The following is a 20,976-nucleotide window of genomic DNA, read 5'->3' on the forward strand; positions in this document are numbered from 1 at the left end:
ATGAGAATAAAGATGAAATAAAGTCATATTGTAACTTTATTCTCAGATTTTTTCACTCATAATTGTATGATTACTTAGTCCCTGAATGTTATTTATTTTTTTCTTTTTCTTAGCATCGCTCCAGTACTCCTGGACCAGAGGTCATGTAGAGGACATGTAAATTAAAAATGAGCAAAGACAAAAACAAACAGGAAAAAAACAAACCTGCCTTGTTTTGGCAGCACAACTGAGCTTCTTACTCAGTGTTACAAACCTTTAGCGCACACCATCTGATACAATAAAGCCTAACAGGAGAAAGATACGGGTGAAAAAAAGCTGCGTTACCATCCAAAGTGCCCTCCGGCTGTTTCTGGCACACAGTGAACTCCAGAGCTCAACAGAATTCCCATCAGTTGCTAAATCATCAACAAAGTGATCGGTTGTGTAACACCAGGATCAGCTATTGAACATGCGAGTCTCTGCTTCTATGCTGTCAAAACCTAGAATCTTCACAAAGGAGGAGGGGTTGGGGGGGGGAGAGGAATCTGCTTATGATTTTTCAGAACTCCACAGTCAATCCTAATAGTTTTTTTTTAATATACAAACAGCTGCTTATTTCATTTGTGCTTCATTTGTGTAGGTCTTGGCCTCCCGCCTCTTCTCAAACCACGTCCTCAGAACGAGATGCAAAAGAACAAACGGCTCTCACCAAGGCAAGGTTTGCCCGGCGCTTTGCAAACCTTCTGCAAACGTTCCCATTACCTTTGCGCCGCAGACTGAACGCGTTCCGAAAGACAAGAAACTGTGACGGAGAGATGAGGCGATTTCAGTGGGTCGCATGGCGCTCTGGTGACGTGCAAAGAGTAAAGCCGTAACACGTGTGGCGCAAGGTCCCCAAATGAAAATGGCTTGTTGCTCCCAACTTTGATGTCTGACCTGCGAGGATGGACTGAATGAAGGCTGCATGCTCTGTATGTGCAAGGAGGGAATTGTACCAATAATAAGAAAAAAAACAGGGGCGATAAAGCAAATGAAAGAAAAGTGGAGAGGAGTGAGGGGAGGGGGAGGGAGCGGTGAAGGAAAGCAGGAGGAAATCCAGCCGTAAAGAGAACTGGGGGATATTGTAATGAGTTGCACCTGTTTCCTTTAACCCAGCTCCAGTTTCCCCTCTACAATCGCATGCAGATTACCCATCAAAGCCCCTCTTCGCTGCCTCTGCTCAATGGATCCTTTGTTGCCAGTTGTCAGGGAGGCGGCCCACGAAAGTATGTAACACAAGCAGGCCTCATTGCTCTGGAACTTCCAGCGCATGCTGGCCTCTGCCAGCCACAACAGGAATAAAGGAGGGGAGCGTTCGTATGGGCCGCTGTTCGCTCCTGAGGCGCTGGTGGCCGGTTTTTCGTTTTTGGCGTTCCACGGCCACAACAGTTGCATCATCGTCTGTCAACACTGTTAAAAAAAGAAGAAGAAGAAGTGGGGAGGGGAGTGGGGTGGGTGGGGGTTACGTGAGCTGCGCCACACAGGGCTGATGTCGACAGAGCCAGGATGAATTTTTCTGGTTTCACGTTTGCCAAGACTAATGCACATATTCCATTAGTAACAGCAGCAGCGCTGTAATATAACAACCACTCTGGGTTTGGGATTCTAACGCCTTAATGTCAAGTAATTACATAGATTTTACCGCCATTAATCGTATTTATTTTATTTTGTTTTTTTGCAGACAAAGTTCAGACCGGAATCTTTGTATTTGCGTGTTTCTGGTACGCACGTAAATCTGACGCACACGTGACATCTGCAAACAGAAAATGGATGACAAAGTAGCTTCTCTAGACCCTCTGGAGGTTAAGTTTGGTTTCAGAGTGCGATCTGATTGGACGCTGGAAAAGATTGCTGCTGTGTGCAAGTTGTGCTAAAAGGAGTTAGCCTATCAGTGAAGTGATTCTAGTCCAAAACAACATCTCAGCGCAGAAGCAGCTAACGCTAATGTCAACATCCAAAGGGATTTCGAATTTAAAAATGTTTCTCATTTTCTCCGAATATAGTTTTCAATTTAAATGCGGTGAATTATTTAAAGAGCCTGAAGTTGATCAGAACTTTTTGATCAACACCCAACACTGGTGTGTGTGTGGATGTGTGAGTGTTTGTGTATCAGTTATATGTCTATATTATCGTATTACAGGCATAAATCTCAGACTTTTCACTGAGATTATATGTGACAGAAGCATATAAAACAGTAGACTGTAGGGTTTCAATTTCTTCTCTAAAAAGAATAAAGTCTGTTGTTCCTCTGGAATAGTGCCGTTCATGGTGTCAGTATGTTGACTTTAGCTGATTTGTTCATTCTGCAGACATTTGTCCATTCATTTTGGGTGAAGTGTTGCTTTTTTACTGATAATATTTCCCTCTGCTTTTGAATGCTGTGCAGCGGGAAGGATTTCTGCTCTTACACATATATATATATATATATATATATATATATATATATATATATATATATATATATATATATATATTGCCCTAATATTCCATCTTAAAACACAAAGCCATAGCTGGAGTTTGATATCCATATGCTAAAGTGACCCTGTCAAAGTCCAGAACTGAACTCAATTCACAGTCTGTGTCATACTTTCTTTATTGTCACATGCCCAAATGTCAAAGAGTTGACAGGATGTAAATACTTGAGTAAAAAGTTTCTTTCTTTAGAAGTCTTGGGTTATTCGTTTGTTGGATCCAGAATCATCTCCTTTGCTAAAGTCCAGCTCAGTTTAGCAGTTCAACCAATTATGAAACAAGTGAGAAACGTTGGAGTTTGTCAAATGCCTTCATCAAAACCAACCTGAAAGTATTTATCTAAAGTGGATCAACGACCCAGTCGTCATCAATCCAACATGACTGATGATGAGTTGGACCCGGTGGGTCTGTGGCCTTGATTTACAGGAGCTCAGTGTTTCAACAGGTTCGCCGTTTTCTGGACATTTTTTTTCAGACTAGTGGAGCGTAGAAACTGATATGATTGGTTCTGGTTCTGGAGATGCAGAAGGTACCAGTCACTTTGTCCAATAACAGAACCATCTGACCTCGTTTTAAAGACACACGAGCATCCAGCTCCCTGGACCTGCATGTTGCATATAGAAGGGGAGAGATATTATAAACATAATCATCATCATACATGGAGGTGTCTATTTTTCTCTCCCTTCGGCGCCTAATTGAAAACAGCTTGAGGACTTGACATGTTGGTCAGTATTCCTGATCCCGGATCGGCGAGCGCGCGGCACATCTGCTGCAGCCTGATTGCTCCATTTAAAGAAACTGTCCTTGATTAGGTCATTATTAGGCTCATTTAGCCTCGCAGAGACACGAGAGGAGAGGAGAGGAAGGAGGAGTGGCGGCGGCAAGCCGCTCCGTATCGCGGTTATTCTCTGGCGCCGCTGATAGGCTCGCGCGCTCACCTCGCGGAACGCGCATCGACAGCGAGCGGAGGGGGCGCGAGGCGAAAGAGGGTGGAGAAACCGCGCCGCATTCAAGCGCTAATTAGAAAAATTAGATCTTTGAAAGGCAGCGAGTGATCCAGGCCTTCAACCTGCGTCTCTGCAGCGCCGTGCAGGAGCCACAAAGAGGAGGCAACAATGAGCGGAGGGGCGGAGGGGAGGGGAGGGGGGGAGATAAATAATTTAATCCATTATCTACTCTGCAAAGCTCATCAGCACTGCTACACAATGGCCACGATTGAATTGCTGATTGCATTTCTCTCCTACCCTCCAGGAGAAAATGCCCGAGCTCCGCTATGTTCTCTCAGTCTGCCAGCAGAGAGACAGAGAGAGAGAGAGAGAGAGAGAGGCAGAGCAGGAGGGAAAGGTTGGAAGAGAGGGAGAGACAGAGGAGTGTAGAGTGTCTTCCACCAAGGTCAAACTACAATGCAGCAATCTAATTAAGAGTATCAGAGAGTTTCCTGTATGGGGTCAGCCTCCCTGTTGTGCTCAAAGGCTCATATTGTCCATTATGTATTACATGGTGTACTGCTTGATGTAAGGGATGGATGTAATGCTAATTAAATCTCCGGACTTCATCTTGCCAATATTCCTTTTAAACGCTCTGAAGAAGAGTTGTAGGGTATTAACTTCCTGCCATTGTTTGACCTGCAGGGCGTTTTGCCTGGATTGCTGTTCAAACAAACAGGTAAAAGAACAAACACACAAACAAACAAAAACCTTCAGGATTATAACTGTGCGACACGTTTCCAGGCATTCATTGACCTCACAGAGTGAATGGCGTGTTCTCCAGTCATTACCTGCGATTTCAAAACGCCGCAGATTGGGTTCAGTTTGGCACTTCGGCTGAGAGTCTCATTCAGCTCAGTTCAACTCAAAAATACCTCATTCATCTCAAAGGGACGTAAAATATTGCAACTCTCATCCTCCAAATACGTTCAGAGAGTTGGTGTGAAGATGGAAGGATCTTCGGTGTTGGTGGGTCGAAGACTGTGACGTGTCATGATGTTGGTATTTCACTGACACGTGTGCTGGATAACTCCATTAGCACTTCTTATCCACCTCCTTGGCTTTTGTCTCTCCTCTTTAAATCTCTAACTGGTCATGTAGTTGAAAGCTGGGCAGAGGGATGTTGGAGTAGGGGATGTGAATGATCCTTGTCCACTATGACCGATGGAAGAGATGGGGCGAACTCCTTCCTTCTGTCCCCGCTCTCCGGTCCTGCGTCTGCGAAGCCCGAGGTTTGGGGTCGTAGTTCAGGAAACACGCCGAGCATCTGAGAGGCCAATCAGCTGCTTCCAGTTGTCATCGTCTGCAGAGGGGAAAAAAAGACAGTATCAGTGAAGTCCTTCCAGCTGCTCAGCATCCAAAACCAGATGGAATAATTGTCCGAACATGCAACAGACTACAATTAACTACACACTTTTAATAATTTGATCTACAAACAATAAAGAAATAAAGACTTTTTGCATTTTGTCACATAAAGTCCTGATAAAATAAACCACATTCTGTTGTCGGAACACAAGAAAAAGTGAAAAAGTTGAACTTCTTCAAGCGCAGTGTGTCTCCGCCACCGTTGTTACATTTTGGACGTATTCATGGGCATCAGAGACGAAAGTTTTATCACTCCAGACTTTTCCACCAGCGCCACACTTCGTACTTCCTTCCACATTTAAATCATAGTTGGATTTCAAGACGGCCAATGGAGGAGCTGCTTTGATAGCTGCTGCAGACATTCATCCTCTCCATACTTTGGCGATCGTCTCACCTTGCTGCAGGAAAGGCTGACCGCTTGTCTCTTTTATCAACCCCTCAGCATTCACACTCAATTTCATCTAGCGGCTACTTTAAGGATTTTTTTTTTTTTTTTTTGCTCATCTCAGGTTTTCAATTTTAAAAAGAAGGAAGAAGAAAAAATGTGAAGCTGCTTAAGTTTTGGGTCAAGTCCAGTTTTAGATTTTCTTTTCTGTTTTTCATCATTATTCAAAGGAGAACCGCGTTTCCTGTAATTTGTTTTTGAGGATCACTCCTCCATGTTTTCTGAAGGTTTGCCCCTTAAAAAAGCAGCCATGTCAAATTGTTCAAGTAGAAAAAGAATGAAGCACACTCTCCAGCGACTTATGACTAAAATGTATCAATGGCTCATTGTGAAGCAACGTGTTATGGGGGGGAATTTCTCGAGCTCGTAGTTCACTTGGAAATGTGTCAGCTATGATTTAAAAGCATGAGTTCAATGTTTCACCTAGAGAATACTGAATGCCTTCACTTAACAAGCGAGTAACCTTCACCTGGTTTCACCCAGAGAATGTAGAAAGTCTTCCTTTCAATGACTGCTGGAAACAGATGCGACTTCAAAGTATTGTTAACATCTGAGGGAAAAGAAAATCTGACTGTTGGTGCTTCAGAAGTTCAAACTTTGATCTGGGAATGAAGGTCGGTCCCAACTCCACCGTTTGGAGTCGGAAAGCTGCTGGAGTTTGTGGCGAGTTGTGCTAAGTGGCTTTAGGTGACACCAGCTGACAAAATGTGCTGTGTTGGCTGCATTGATGATCACATTCGGTGCAAAAAGTCTTTAACAGGAAGATTGTGCTGCGCAAAGACAAACTGGAGGATTGAACTGAGCTCTTTGGAGCTTATAAACAATGTTGAATTTTTAAAACCTGTAAAATGTCGCCGTTATCTTGTCTAGCGCTAGCCTGGCCACTGGCACTGTTAGTTCTTAGTGTGAACTGACTAAGGCACGACATTTCTCTCACATCAAACATTAAATGTGGAAGTGTTCAGCACACTCTACTGCTGAATGATGGCAGTTTTGATGATGGCGGCCTCCGTCTTTTACTCTGAATCGAGCTCTGCTGAAGTAACCAGACGTTCTCCTGGCTCTGTTCCCGTGGCACGCTGGTTTAATTTTGCCTTCCATTTCATCTCGATGAATTTACATGAAACATGCGCGAGAGCAGCGCACATGACGGTCCCCCTTTGGCCAAGCCCTTGAAGGTCCTGTCCACGGTGCCGGTGAGGGGCAGCCAAGCTTCTGCTCTGCTCTGTTTGTTTTATGGAGCAGTAGTGAAATCCGCTTTCAGGTCAGCAAACTGAAGAGGGGGGGAATAAAAAAATCTGTGCTTGGTCTCCTATGGTCAGCAGAACTTAATTGACAAAAAGAGGTCATTAGTTTGCATCCAGCAGCAGCAGCAGCAAAGTCTCAAAATTAGATGCAAAGCAAATCAAATGAGTTTATTTTTTTCATCAAACATTGATGCAGGACCGACTTTTCTTTTTTTTTTCTTCTAAATGGAGACTATTCACACATGCTGAATTCATCCGAATAGTCATTATGCAAGTACAGCACAAATTGACCAAGACCAAGAGAAACTATTTATAGACATCATAGACCGGCGAGAGCCAAGTGTGTCTAATGGTGTCATTTGTATTGTTAATGGTGATGCACTGTTGCTTTGCTCCATTTGGTTTTGCACAGGTGCACTGATGGGTTCCCCAGTCGCTCTGTGGTGCTTTCCTGTGGTAACACGGCTCCCTCTAGTGGACCGGCGGCAGTTCTACCTCGGCCTGGATTCATGGGGGGGTTAGTGGGGTGAGGGATAAAGCAGATTATTGGCGCCTTTTGCTGATAAAATAGGATCAAGAAATGTTATCGTGACATTAAACCCAACACTAAAGCAAAAAGGGAAAAGAAAAAAAAATCATAAATAGCTTGTGCAACAACAGCCTGGATGTTTGAAATATTCTGTTCCTAATTAACCTTCAAGCTCATCAGCCACAATCAATATAGAGTGTGGGCTTTTTTTTTTTAATTGAGATGAAGTAATTATAAGACTGTATTCATCTCGTTAATGAAACAATGTTCCAATATGCCTGCAGCAAAACTGCTAATTGAGTTCTATTTTCTGAGACAGGAAGCCTCTCCTTTGCCCACGACCACAGAGCAACCAAATGAGGATAGGGAGGGGCTTTTTTTTTTTTTTTTATCTGCCCATGTCTGTGTGGACACAAGAACAGACTGTGGACTGGTGGAGCGTGCTGGAGCTCGGTCCCCACAGACGGTCCCCCCTCAACCCCCAAACTCACCCACCAGTCAGGGGGAGGAAGTGGCTGCTCACACAGCTGACTTCAGCAGATCATCCCGTCCCAGTCGGTTATTTCACGCTTTCACTGGGTAAGTACTCCCTGTTGAGGAAGATATAGCAAAGCAATTATTCTGTAATTATGAAGCCAAAAGAGTTTGAGCGCTTCAGCCGTCCTCTGAATGGGAACCGCAACGCAAGACGATGCAAAAAGCCTCATCAGCCCACTGCCATGGAGCAGGCCCCTCCAGATGTCAGTCTGTCTTTATTTCTGTTGCAACGAAAAGATTCAGATCATCGGCTGCAAGGAGACGCTTTTACATGATGGTTCGATTTGTTAAGGGAACAAAAAAAGCAATCCACACCAGCATGGATTTTGCTGAAAATCTGATTTCCATGAGAAATTTAAATTTAAAAAAAACCAAAGAACATGTTTTTTTTTTTTTTGTACTAATAATGCAATCAAATGTACTAATCCAAAAGTTCATTCACATCCTTTCTAGTTGTAACTGAAAAGTTGCGTGGAATGACGAGGATGACTTGAACGATTTTCCTGAATCTTACTTTGTTACATTGTGTTTACTGAACTTGTTGGGTTGAATGTATGTTTGGAGTTTTTTTTTCTTTCATTTTGAGTTGATGTAATCTATATGTGTCTTTAGTTTTTAAGGCTGTGTGGAAAAGTTGAGCCAAGGAGTAGTTGTAAGGAACTACTTGCAACTTTCTTTCTGAAATGCTTCAGAAAGAAAGAAAATCACACCTGGTGGAATCTATCAGATTCCACCAGGTGTGATTTCTGAAGTTCACAACCAATCGGTTTTCCTTACCAGGTTGACCTGGTAAGGAAATGATTAAAATGATTAAAATGATTAAACTATAACAGTAGGTGGTTGACAAATGTCAAAGTTCACGTGAGCAACAGCTTCTTCAAGCTTATTATGTGCAGCTAAAGATTTTAGCATTTTAGCACAACTGCACATTGTTTTCTAATTCAGCAGTAATGGATTCCTGCTTTGTTCCCCACACTCCAAAATAAACCAAACACATCAATTAAGCTAAGTGCACGTTAGCCATCTGTCCGGATGGGAAGCTCTGGTAAACCCTGATAATGACATGTAAATTGGAAATGCTGGATTCCAGGGACTTTAGCTTCTGATCCAGGAACCGCAGTCAGGAGGTTTAGTTTTCATCAAGAGGAAAGTGATGCGCATAACTTCCAACAGGAAAAAAAGAATGCCGGGGAAAGTAAACTGACATATAGACACAGAAAATATGTCTATTTTCTGTTGTATTTTTTCAGTACAACATTAAGTCAAACTATTCCATTAGACATTAAATGAACCACAGAAGTCGAGCACTATGCAGTCATGTTTTTGTTTTTTTTTCTTGTCAGAATGTTGTGTAGGAAATGGGAATGAATGTGAGAACACACACACAAGTGGACAAAAGAATTCTATTACAATAAAGGCACTATCAGATTCTGGCTAAAATCACCCTGTACTTCCACACTGTGTTCACTGATCTGATCAATATGTTTCTCTTCAGCTTCACAGAGAGCAGGTCTATGAGAGTCAGCTCTATATCTGTGACAAAACACTGACCGGATATGTTAAAGGTTTCAAATTCAGAGACCATCTCAGCACGATCAAAATTAGAAAGTCGGGAAGCAAAAACAATGCAGTGGTCCACTCGTTTCTGGCTTCCACCCTCCTTTTGGTCCACGATTGAGTTTACAACTTGTCGATTCAATATGTACAAATGCAGCTTTGACCAAAAGGAATGTGTAAACAAGTTTTGGTGCAGAAATTATGAAAGAACTCAAAGCAGAAGAATTTTTTTTTTTCCCGTAGTCACAGTTTAGAACAAGCTTTAACTGGTTTGGTTAGGCTGAGTTTGCTGCCTGTTAACCAGCTAAAGCAACTGTCTGAGGAGACGAACTTTCTTCGTAGCATAGATTTTTCGTTCAACTTTCAGTTTTCTCAACAGTAAACAGTTTAAAGAAAAAATCTAACGTATTTCTGCTTGACATTTAACGGAACAGTCTGCAGCAGATCCAGTGGAATGACCTCAGAGTGCAGCTCAGCTCTCAGCTCAGCTTCGGGTAGATCTTTTCGTAGAAGAAGCTCTGGGCCAGGACGTACAGTTCGCCGTCCTTTTCCCGGACGGCGTGGGCGCGCACGAACTGGAAATGTTCCAGGGCGAACTCGTAAAACTCGTTTTCGATTTTCCAGATGTCTGACTGCTGCAGTTTGGCGATAGTTTCCTTGGTGGGGGGCTTCTTCTCGGTGGTCTTCCTCAGATGGGACCTTTTGCCTGGAAGCGAAGCGAGAAAGTTTTGAGGAGTTTTCAGAACACACAGACAAGCTAATAAATGCAAATACATAAAGGTATTTATATCAGCCAGGTTTTACTTATCGGACCAATGCTAAATAAAAAGAAATGACAAGTGTCTGCCAATACTGATGTTAATAAATCCCTAGTTTAAACTCTTCTTTTTGTAGACCGAAATATTTCGGTCAGACATCATCAGTGACTCACACGTTCAAACCGTCCCATTAGTGACATTAACAGCCCCAGTGTGACTGTTCTGACTGCAAGTTAGAAATCTGCTGCTTTTGACTCTTTTTGGCCGCCATCAGTCCGACATCATTTTGACTGATGACATTAGATACAGATCCTTCCTTTTCCTGCCCCAGCAGCCAATGAACCATTCAAACAGAGTGGGATTGGACTGAGCCATAGACTCAAACTCTGCTTCAGCTATAAAAAAAAAGTCACAATAGGTCCAAAATTGTCCATTCAATCTTTGTCATTTGTAATCTAATTGTTCTAATGAATCACTGAGAGTCTCAAATGTGTGACGTTCACATGGATGACGAGAGAAACAGCAGATCTGCTTCTGCCTCTGGTACCTGTTCTGTAGAGATCCGTTGCTCCCTTGAAGAAGCGTGGCAGAACAGCCTCCAGGATCATGATGAAGTCCTCCAGCTCTTCAGTTACTCCCACCAACAGATACTCATTTACCAGGTTGTACTTGGCCTGTTCCAGAGCCCATCTACTGCCGGCATTCCTGCACACCAAATGTCCCAGACCGACTGTAGTCACCTTTACTAGCCGTGTACAAGTTAGTCTAGTAAAGCACTTTCCCATGTAGCTTATACACCAGTAGGGGTATTGTGCCTTATAAGTGAGCTGCATCAAATAGTTTTTTCTTGACTAACTCTGTCATTAAAGGCAATTTAGTCTAATTCTCCTCGGCAGCCAACCTACCAGCACTCTGAATGGTGACCACAGAAGAAGGGGATCTGCAGCCAAAGTTTTTCAGGAGCACAGTCGGACCCTCCTGATGAGACACATTCATCAAAGGTCTGAAATGAACCAGATGTCAGCAGTTATTGTAGATCCAGATAAAAATAAAAAAGGCATACATGGGGTGTAAAATGAGCGATTGGTGCAACACAGACCTTCTTATCCCCCTGTTTCCTCCGTCGAAGGCCTGGTCTGTAGTCGTCTCCGAAGCGCAGGAAGTAGTAGTAGGACACGAGGCGCTCTATCGGATCCCGCACCACATTTATGTACATTGGCTTACCTTTCACACCGAATCTAAACGAAAACAGAAGCCAGACATTATCAGTGTGTATTATAAGCATGGTGGGGTACCACAAGGTTCAACCCTGGGAAACTCTTTTTTTAATATCAACACGCTCCCACAAGCTCAGTTATAACAAGAAATCAGATCAGTTACCACACAGATGATACACAGCTCTACATTATGATATCACTAAGTGACTCTGGACCCATACAAACACTCAACTGATGCTTAGAACAAATCAATTAGTGGATGTGCCATAAATTTCTCCAGCTGAACAGAAATATAACTGAAGTTGATGTCTTTGGACCCGAAGAGGAAAGAGCAACACACATCTTCAGTTATGACAGCTAGAAACTAGATAATCCCAAAATCTGGGTGTAGCGATGGACAAGGGTCCTGAATCTTCAGACACATAAAGGCAGTAACAAACTCGGCCTTCCATCACCTGAACATTTCCAGGATTAAAGGACCAAGCAAGATTTTGAGAAACTAATTCATGCACTTAGTCGCATTGATTACTGCAACAGTATCTTCACATGTCTGCCTAAAGTTCTTCTCCTGGCTCCAATAGCTCAGATAATAGACTTTTAGATACTGTTAATTTATAAATTACTGAATGGCTGAGCACCACAGTATATTAAAGATCTGCTGCTGTAACAACTTTCCAGATCACTCCTGTCTTCTGAGAGGTCATGGAGAAGCTGTCCGCCACAAACATGGAACAAACTTTCAGAAATGTGCAAAGATGCTGAAACACTGAGTTCCTTTAAATCAAGGCTGAAAACCCACCTGTTTAGAGTTGCCTAAATATAGTTGAACAAAATACCTGATGTATATGGATGATTTTAACGATGCTGAGGCAAAATGCGATGTCTGTTACCGCTTTTCACAGTTGGTGACTGCATGATGTGTTTCTCATGTTTTCATGATGTAAACCGTTTTAGACGTGCCTTGTGGCTGAAATGTTCACTACTGGAGAGCAGTGATTGTTGGCCAATATATTTGATTATGTTCAAAGTTATTTTGTATTTAATATCATTTTTAGTCAGCAGTCAAATGGCAGAAAAGGCACACTCAATCAAGATTATTTGTACAGCACACACTGATATTGCGATGACGATAAATATTTTTCATAATCATAAAAGCAGATTCTATACTTAAGAGCAGCTCAGCCGCAGCAGAGCGTGAAGCCGCTGTCCTTGTGAACTGATTCGGTGTTATTGTACCCGTCCACCGGTGAACGGTTGGCAAGATCCCTGCAACGCACGCCAACAGAAGGTCGCTCTCGCTCCGAGAAACACTTAGACCATTAGAATAATTACCCATGATCCGCGGGACGATAGAGTCAGGGGGAGATAAGAACAACAATGCTATTAATCAACACTAACGCGCACGCTGGCAATCAATATGTGACCCCTCTCTTTATCTGCTCTGCTAACTGCATGTAAGTTATCTGGATACTAATGGCATTACAGGAAATGAAGGGTCTTACTTGGAGAAGTCCAGATAAGCGACGTGGCCGTGGTAGAAGCCAGGCTTCATCTCTCTCCATGTGGTGACGTTCCGAACAAAGCGCACCTGCAGGCGGAGATAATGGGACTTCATTGTTGAACGACAAAAAAAGCAAACAATATATTGAGTATATTGGTTCGTTTTACACAGGAGTTGGTTGGTTAAGACAATTGGATGTAAAAATTCCTCTTCATGGTGGGGTGTGATGTACCGCAGACTGGATTTCGGTTTCACCGTGTTCACAGAGTGTGTGCGGGCAAACAGGATATTACCTTGGCACCGGCAGCCAGACGTATGACAATACTAGAGCTGCGGAGCTTTTATGTACTCAATGCAGCAGGCAGCAGACAAACACGGCGAGGAGATGAAAACAAGACACCTGGAGAGGTGAGTAGTGTGTAGCCATGCAGTCCGTTCATTAATGTGTGATGGAATGGACCCAACAGTGCAGCACTGGGGCTGACCAAGCATGAAGAACAGCTTTATAGATAACAGGCTGCTTTGTAGTTCAGCGGTTCAAAGTCCGGTTTTCTTTCAAAGTAAAGGTGCAATTTGTTTACAGTTCAGAGTTAATGGCAGGAGGAGTTTACAAAACAAAGACAGATGTTCTTTCACTGGATGTAAATTTTCTGTTCATGAAGAAAATGTGGATTTTTTGTCCCACCATGGCACTCCTTGGTTCGGTGGTTCAGGCCAGTGGTGCAAAAAGTGGGTACGCACTCTATAAAACACATAGGAGTGCTGCACGAGAGGGGGCGCCAAACGATGTGGGAACATTTCTTGTCTAATTGGCATTTTCTGTATTTAACAGCCGTTTGTGCGTGTATGAAATGATCAATAACAGAGGAAGTGCACTGTTTAGGCCGCTCCTTCACGCCCCAACGCAAGCCACTTGGCCACGTGGCCCTTCGAGAACACACTCAGGAGCATTTTGTTTCTTCTTTTAAATTTAAATTGTCGCATATAATGCACTTGACAGTGAAGTAAAGATGGAGCGGTGGGAAAAATACAATAAAACAAAAAATGAAAGAGTGAGGGGAATAAAGATGTCGGAGGGAGGAAGAAAAGCTTTTCATATTTATATTTTTATTATATAGCACCCAAATATTGGCTGCAATTTTAGAATCAGAGATAAAGATGAACATTGATGTTGGACAGAGATTTTCTCTTTATGACTTCCTACTTGCAGAAGTTTTAGATTGTAATTCTTCCCCTTCCTGGCCAGATTTCTCTGTGGTTGTAGAGTCCCGTTCTGTTTCACTAAATTCACAGTATTTCCTCTTAATCATTCAGCATTTCAGACGAAGCTTCAATTTGTGTCTCCGTCTGCTTAAAAAATTGTCTGGGGCTTTTCTCTGTTTTTATTTCAAAAACAGTTTGTGCTGCCAGAGCCTTTTGAGTTTCTGAGGTGTCCATGTGTGCTTGGGATATTAGGGCTTCCAGTTGGGAGGCTGCTTTTAATGCTGCCTTTCTCATAGGTTTAGATTTCCTAGACAACTTTTTCTCCACTTTCTGGTCCTCATTTTGTTGCGTTTCAGTCGTCTTTTCTTCTTCAGTTGCCTGGAATAGATCAGAGATCTGTGTTGTATTTGGATAAGTCTCATTCTTGAAGTTGGCGGTCTGATCCTTAAATATTTCTGTTCAGGAAACTTGTTCTTGTTCAGTGTTTTCTCCAGACATCTTTTGGTTTTTGCCTGCTCAGAGGCAATTTGCATTGTCCTAGTCTTGTATCTTACATCCTTACGCTAAGATGATCATTTCTCCCCTGGTTGACCCACTCACTGTCTGCTGTGTTTCAGAGATGGATTCGTTTTCAATGACCAGTAAAATGCTTTCTGCAGAGATTGTTTGACATGTTGGACCTCGTTCATACACCCAATGTCAAAATGATATAATTTCCTTCTTCCTGTTGTTATTTTCCCATAGTGTCTTCTTGACACACTTAGACTTAAATGGCTGTTTCTTCTCTGTCAATGTCTCCTGTGTTAGAGATCGATTGTTTTCCGGTGACCAGTTAAACATCTTGCTTTTCAGTTTTTTGGTCAGAAATCTTTCCATCAAAGGGGGACGTGTAAGTCCAACCAGGCCTGTAGTGATACTTGCTCCCTTCCTCCTATGCTTTTCTGTCTGTTTTAGGTGGAAAAGTTACATGTAAGACAACATGTTTGCCTCCTTCTTGTTCTCATCAAGGTGTTTGAACGGACTAAAATTCTTTTCTGCTTTTTATTTACCACAAAGACAAAAATAATTAAAATAAATAAAACCATCATACATCCACTGTGTTTCCTCTGTCCTGTCATGAACTGCTTTCAGAGGTTTCAAGCTCGGTAAAGCTCCTGCCTTCTCATCAGTGTGCATCATCTCTGGCTTCAACATTTGGAGCCATCAAATTCCTGTCATGAGCTCTGCATTTGTGGTGCCAACAAAACACTCTTTGCTCTGTTCATTAATATATGATTAGCATCACCATGGAAACAAGCAGATGCAAGGGGATTATTATTATTTTTGTGTCTATTTAATGGAACATTTTGATGAAAATCTATTATTGCATGGTAATATGCTCACCCAGCAGGATGAGCATATGTGAACATTTGACGCATCCCCTTCGCCGGTTACCACGGAAACAGCGTACTTGAAGTGGGAAGGCTCTCACCTGGTCCTGCAAGGACATGACGGGGTTGTTTTTGGTGGTGTTGATGTGCAGCACGTGGAAGCGGTTCTTGCTGCAGAGGTCGTAGGCGATGTTGGTGAAGGAGGTGCTGGCCGTCTTGGGAACCCTGTTGTAGATGATCACCGAGTCGTCGGCTACCCGCCCGCCGCCGTCCTCGCTGCGGCGCAGCTCCACCTCGACCACCTCGTGTCTGGCCATGGTCCGCTCTGCCGGGGACAGACGAACATGGCTGACGAACTGGTGGACATTTCTGCTGCATGTTTGCAGAAGTTACCGATCTTTTGGCCGAAACCAAGCTATCTACAGTGCTTTGCATTGTGGTATTTGGTTAATTTAGAGCAACATTTGTCCCCCCCAAAAAATGCATATTGATGGACTTTTGCAAGCAAATGTTTTGTAATTTCTTTATTTCCCCTGAATGACTTTTATGGTGAAAAAGATTGACATTTTTGTCAACTCAGACAAAAATTTAAATGGACAGGAAATTTGATCAAGTCTAGTTTCAGTCATGTGTACAAGTTTGGTAAGTTCAAAAACTAGTCAGTGAGAACTAATAAAGTTAAGCAGAAGAAGTGAAAGAAATGAAACATTTAGAAGTAACAAATTACTTGAAAAGACGTTCCTTGTTTTCTCCATCTGATCATTTTAGTTGTTTGAAACGATAAATACTGACTTGGAATGTGATTTTGTTCCACTATTGGCAAAGCTTTAACAATGTTGTCTATAATGAAGGATGTTGTGTGTAATTCACATTGGTTTTAGAATTGCTCAACCATAAAAAAAAAAATCTCAATGTTTTTTTTGTTTGTTTTTTTCCCAAATACAGTAACAAATTTAAACTTGTGTCACTATGAGAAAAGAAAATTGTCATTTTATTCCATCCAAGGATCATAATTTGAATTAAAGATTTCTTCCTCTCACAAATTTGTAAAAGGTTTCATTTTTTTAGGGAGGCAGATTAACATTTAATTTAGTCTGAGAGATTTAGTCAGAATTAACTAAAACCAACAGCAAGAGACCAAAATAAATGAGGCTACTCAAAATACAGTGACTGAAACTAAATTAAAACACATCAAAATCAGCGGAATCTCACAAATTTTTCATGATAATATATTATGGTGGATTTATTGCAAATCTTGCACAAAAATGGTCAAAAACATTGAGTTTAAGTGACTGCTAGCTCTGACCTGCAGGGGGCAGTATTTCTCACTTCTACTACACTAACCTTATTCAATGTCAAGTTGTAGTCTGTGAGTAACCAAAAAAAAGGTACTGCTCAACAAATTCTTTAAAAAAAATAAAAATGTTTTTTTCTGTCCTTCATATGCAGATTCTAGAAGAGATATATGAGGAAAAATAATAAAAACAATCGAAAGATTCCAGAAGGGCTAACACTAGTTTTGGTGAAAATAGCTCTGATTCATTGCCATCACTTATGTGGGCCCCCACTGTTAGCTGGTAATCAATAGTTACTATTGAGAGCTAATAATAATATTTTCATTGGGACTTCCTGTTCAGGAACTAACACAAGGTGACACTTTCACACCGGTACCTGAACATGCAAAATGGAAAAAGAGGGAAATATGGACAAACACCAGGCACATAATTTACCTGCAACAAAGCAGAAACTTTCATTCATGTATCAAAAGCTTTCAAACCTTTATTTCTGAGTAGATTAATAAGCAAACCGCTGGAAGAATTGTGGACGTGTCCAGCTGTCAGAGGAGCTCAGAGCTGTGAACATGGGGGTCTTTCCTCCCACACAGGACCTGACATGAGGTCACCGCAGTGTGTTTGCAAACCGTAATTAATTCAAGACAACTCAGCTTCTAAAGACGGAACAACCGTCACATGAAAGTTGTTCCGTCTCATCAGACAACTTTTATTCTCATGAAAACCTTCCTGAGTTTTTCATGAGAATATTGACAGGAGGCGTAATTAAAAGTGTTTTTCTCATCCCCTCCAAAGCAGCAGAAAGCAATGAAGGCAATTGCAAGTGTGTGTGTGTGTGTGTGTATGTGTGTGTGTGTGTTTGTGATCAATCTAACACAACTTCTGATGTAAGTTGCTTTAAGACGAGCACTTGTTTACAAGGAGGTGGAAGCTAAGGGTCAACGGCGCATTTGATGACATGCTAAAATCACAGCGCCGTCTAGTGGCCTGGCATGACAAGTACAGCTGACTCAAGGCGTCTAAACGTGAAACTTTTTCCTCAAACATCAAGAAATACCAGCTGTTTCCAGGCAGCAGTCTTGTGTAAATGCAGCCTAAGAAATAATAATTCTATGAGAGGAAATTATTAAGTGTCCAAAGACTCCAAACTCTCGATGGAAGTCTACCTCTAGAACTCCTCATCTAAAATGAAAGTTCAGGTTCCTGCTGGATATTTAGAACGGCTGGGCGATTTTGGCATCATTTTCTTGAAACAATAGCATCATGGTGGTAATAATTAGACATCATGTGACAGTAATAACCCCACAATCAGTGCTCTAAGTAAACTTAGGCTCACTCAGAGGAAACTTAGGCTCATTTGGCCTAAGTTACTATGGCTGTTAAAACTATTTTTCCAATGTTTCATACATGGTGATTATCTATATAGATGGTGGTACCATTTAAAAAGATCCAATTATTGTTCAGCAGTACAGTCTCAGTATTGAATGGATCCCTTATAATAACGCCTTCTTTCTGTTTAGTGAAAGAAGGCGTTATTATAACTGCATGCAGTGAGAGATTTAAAGCCAAAGAGACAAAGGATTAGATTTTTATCTTTTCAGTGTCTATTATTGTTTTATAATAACAATAATAGAAACCACAATGCTTTGTAGGACATTTAAAAACACGAGATGTTTTAGAAGCAGTTGTAAGCTTGTCAGCTTCCTCCCTGGCCTGTCTCTGCTGTTTTCCTCCGTCTCCATGAAGCCGTTTGTTCTCTAGCAAAACCTCTGAGGCCACAAATAGAACAGCTTTATTTATACTGGGAATAATTACAAACAGAGGAATCACAATTTATTTAGGGGGAATTAAAAAAGAGCAACATAGTTTGCAGACCATAGCTTTTTAAAAAAAAAAAATAAATAAATAAATAAAGCCAGGTATTTCACAACTATACCTATAGTAATGATATTGTGTTAAACCCCAACGAAAATATTATCTTACCTGGAATACGTACATTAATATCACCACATTATAATGTAGTTACATAATAAGTTTCCTTCGATTTGGAAAAACGTTTACATATTTTTATTTTTTTTATCTATTTTGAAACGAGACTATTAATAACATTGTTTGATTAATGTTTTGTTGTTGTTGTTTATCTCTTTTGGCATCTAAAACCCAGACTTGTCAGAACTGAACTCAATCATACAACACTAAATATAAACCACAATTGGGAATCTTCCAACTTTATTGTCGTTGTGTTGTTGATTATCTCAGAGAAAATATCTAACAAAACTTTGAATCAATGTGAAATCCTTTTAAATGAGTGTCTTTGAGGATTACAGAATGGTTTGCTCAGATATTTTAGGTCCAGAGCCACAAACAGAGACAGTTCTTACCCAGTTTGGCTCTTGACTCGTCCAGTCTCTGGATCTGGTTCTCTATCAGGAGCACGGCCACTCCGAACGCCAGGACGGCTAGCAGCTGGATCTTGGGCGGCATCGTGCTCCTCAGCAGCCCCATTGAACAAGCAGCTGAACCATTCCGCGGACACGGCGAGCTGCTCAGCAGCTCACTAAACCACTGCTAACACCAACAAAGAGCCTCGGCTGATGGCAGCTTTCCACGGCCGAAGCTTACTTTATTTTGCTGGCTTCTGCAACTAAAAACAACAAACCACAGAGCGCTACTAACTAAGAGAGCAGCTACACAATACAACAGCCACTGTAACTCATTGTTAGCAAAACAAACCACCGCGGGCTAGCTCTGAGCTAAAGATAGCCAGCAGCAGGGAGCTCGTGCCAGCCTTATGTTTTATCTTTTTTTAACGAGCCGTTTTTATTCTACTTCATGACTTGTTCAGAAAAATCCGTCCTGATACCCCCACCATGGTTTGTGATAGTTCTAAGAAATTTTGCTAAAATAAACAAACTATTATCTCAGAAACAAGCAGCAGCTTACAAGCTCGGAGCAGAAACTACTTCTTCTACTATCGCTATTAAAGTTGTATGGCGCCACCTGCTGGACAGCAAAATATTCCTTGAAGCAAGAAGAAAGCTCAATCTTTCCATCGGCTCCAAAACCAATAGATAATAGAACTTGAAATAACCGAAGAACTTTTCAAACGCTTCTTTGTCAATATATTTGTGGTGATTGTGTTGACATTGAATCCATTCCTACAACCCAGGTAATTCACACGTACATTACATGCAGAGCCTCACCTGTCATCATGGAAGAATAATGTAACCCAAGAAGCCAAAGAATGTGCAATTGTGCCAAATAAATTACCATGGTGGCAGTTCCTTATCAATATCTGTACAGTTTTTAACAATTATTTACTTTTACAAAACAAAACAAATTTGGTGTCAATGATGATCAACAGCAACTTTTTTCTGTTCCTGGAGACTTTGGTGATGATATGTGAGTTCATTATATTGAAGCTGGAGATCGGAGGCGGCTTGTCTGACATACTTTTCTTCTCACTCTCAACATACAAGTCAATCCCGACAGCAACCATTTTGTTCCTGTATCTGTGATCAAGAGTGTTTTTGATCACAGATAATAATATTTTCTGTTTATTATTTTCGGAGCACATACGCTTGCCTGCTAAAATGGAGGCGATCGTTTCCTGTTCAGACTGTGGCAACTATGTATTGATCCTTAGCAAGCTCTTCAGTAATCTGCCCGATCCGCCACGATGGACATCAAAACAACCACTGCGCTCCTTTAAAGCCTGTCAAAAAACAGCTTATCTAAAATCGCTTCGATTTAGTTGATTTCAATTTAAAGATGGTCATGGGATGCTGCATGGTTGGCTGGTTAAACACACAAGAAAAGAAACCAAACCTTTCATTTAATTGTAAATTTTTACTGAGGAAAGAAACAGGCGATGGAAATCAGCCGTCAATCATAATGACTGTCAGACCTTTGAGTCATTGTGGATTTTCAGCAAACACTTTTCACAAGGTAAGAAGATTAATGTTCATATATTTTATAACAGATCAAGTATTTAAAGATGTCACATATTGCTTCATGGAGAAGGTGAGCATGAAACCATTAGTAACCATGGAGACAATGCCCAGCATGTATGGGGAAAAAATTATTAGCATCTAATTTTTTGTAAGTTTTTAATGTTGCTCTGGTGTAAGGGAAACTCTATTCATGACAAAGTGAAATAAATAATGTGGTGTGTGTAGTGCACAATTCAGAGACTGAGGTCCAGACAAAAGTCAGGGAGCAAAAACAATCTTTAATACATCTGCAGACGGAGAGCAAGAAATACACTGCATTAGGCACAAATTAGGATCCACTCTGAGGAACCCAGAGTTACATAGTTACTTTATTCATCTCACTTTACTACCGAGGCAGAAACTCACTCTTCTAAGACCAAACAAAAGAGACAAAGAAAATATAAGGAACCATCTCCATACAGGGAAGGCCACGGGAAAAACAGCAAGTTTCCAAATAACTGTCTGGGGAAATTCAGCAACCCTGGGA

At 41.5% G+C, this 20,976-nt stretch overlaps 1 protein-coding gene across 1 annotated transcript; it reads right to left on the reverse strand.

The window, feature by feature from the left end:
• Positions 1 to 8,881: 8,881 nt before the first annotated feature.
• LOC129379719 (heparan sulfate 2-O-sulfotransferase 1-like) lies at positions 8,882 to 19,461 on the reverse strand. Its single transcript, XM_055060542.1, has 7 exons — positions 18,879 to 19,461; positions 15,307 to 15,530; positions 12,634 to 12,719; positions 11,014 to 11,152; positions 10,820 to 10,917; positions 10,462 to 10,619; positions 8,882 to 9,862 (listed from the first exon to the last, which is right to left on the reverse strand). Exons 1-7 carry the CDS (start codon positions 19,000 to 19,002, stop codon positions 9,636 to 9,638), a joined length of 1,056 nt encoding a protein of 351 aa, XP_054916517.1. The 5' UTR covers positions 19,003 to 19,461; the 3' UTR covers positions 8,882 to 9,635.
• Positions 19,462 to 20,976: the final 1,515 nt, after the last annotated feature.

This window comes from Poeciliopsis prolifica, unplaced genomic scaffold, assembly GCF_027474105.1.
Source record: "Poeciliopsis prolifica strain line A6 unplaced genomic scaffold, Auburn_PproV2 SCAFFOLD060, whole genome shotgun sequence".
In the NCBI taxonomy this organism is placed as follows: domain Eukaryota; kingdom Metazoa; phylum Chordata; class Actinopteri; order Cyprinodontiformes; family Poeciliidae; genus Poeciliopsis; species Poeciliopsis prolifica.

Coding starts and splice junctions, on each gene's coding strand:
- LOC129379719 (XM_055060542.1), bottom strand. CDS start 19,002: ATGGGGCTGCTGAGGAGCACGATGCCGCCCAAGATCCAGCTGCTAGCC. Junction 11,153..12,633: donor GCTTATCTGGACTTCTCCAA/GTAAGACCCTTC, acceptor GTTTTCGTTTAG/ATTCGGTGTGAAAGGTAAGC. Junction 10,918..11,013: donor GGAAACAGGGGGATAAGAAG/GTCTGTGTTGCA, acceptor GGTTCATTTCAG/ACCTTTGATGAATGTGTCTC.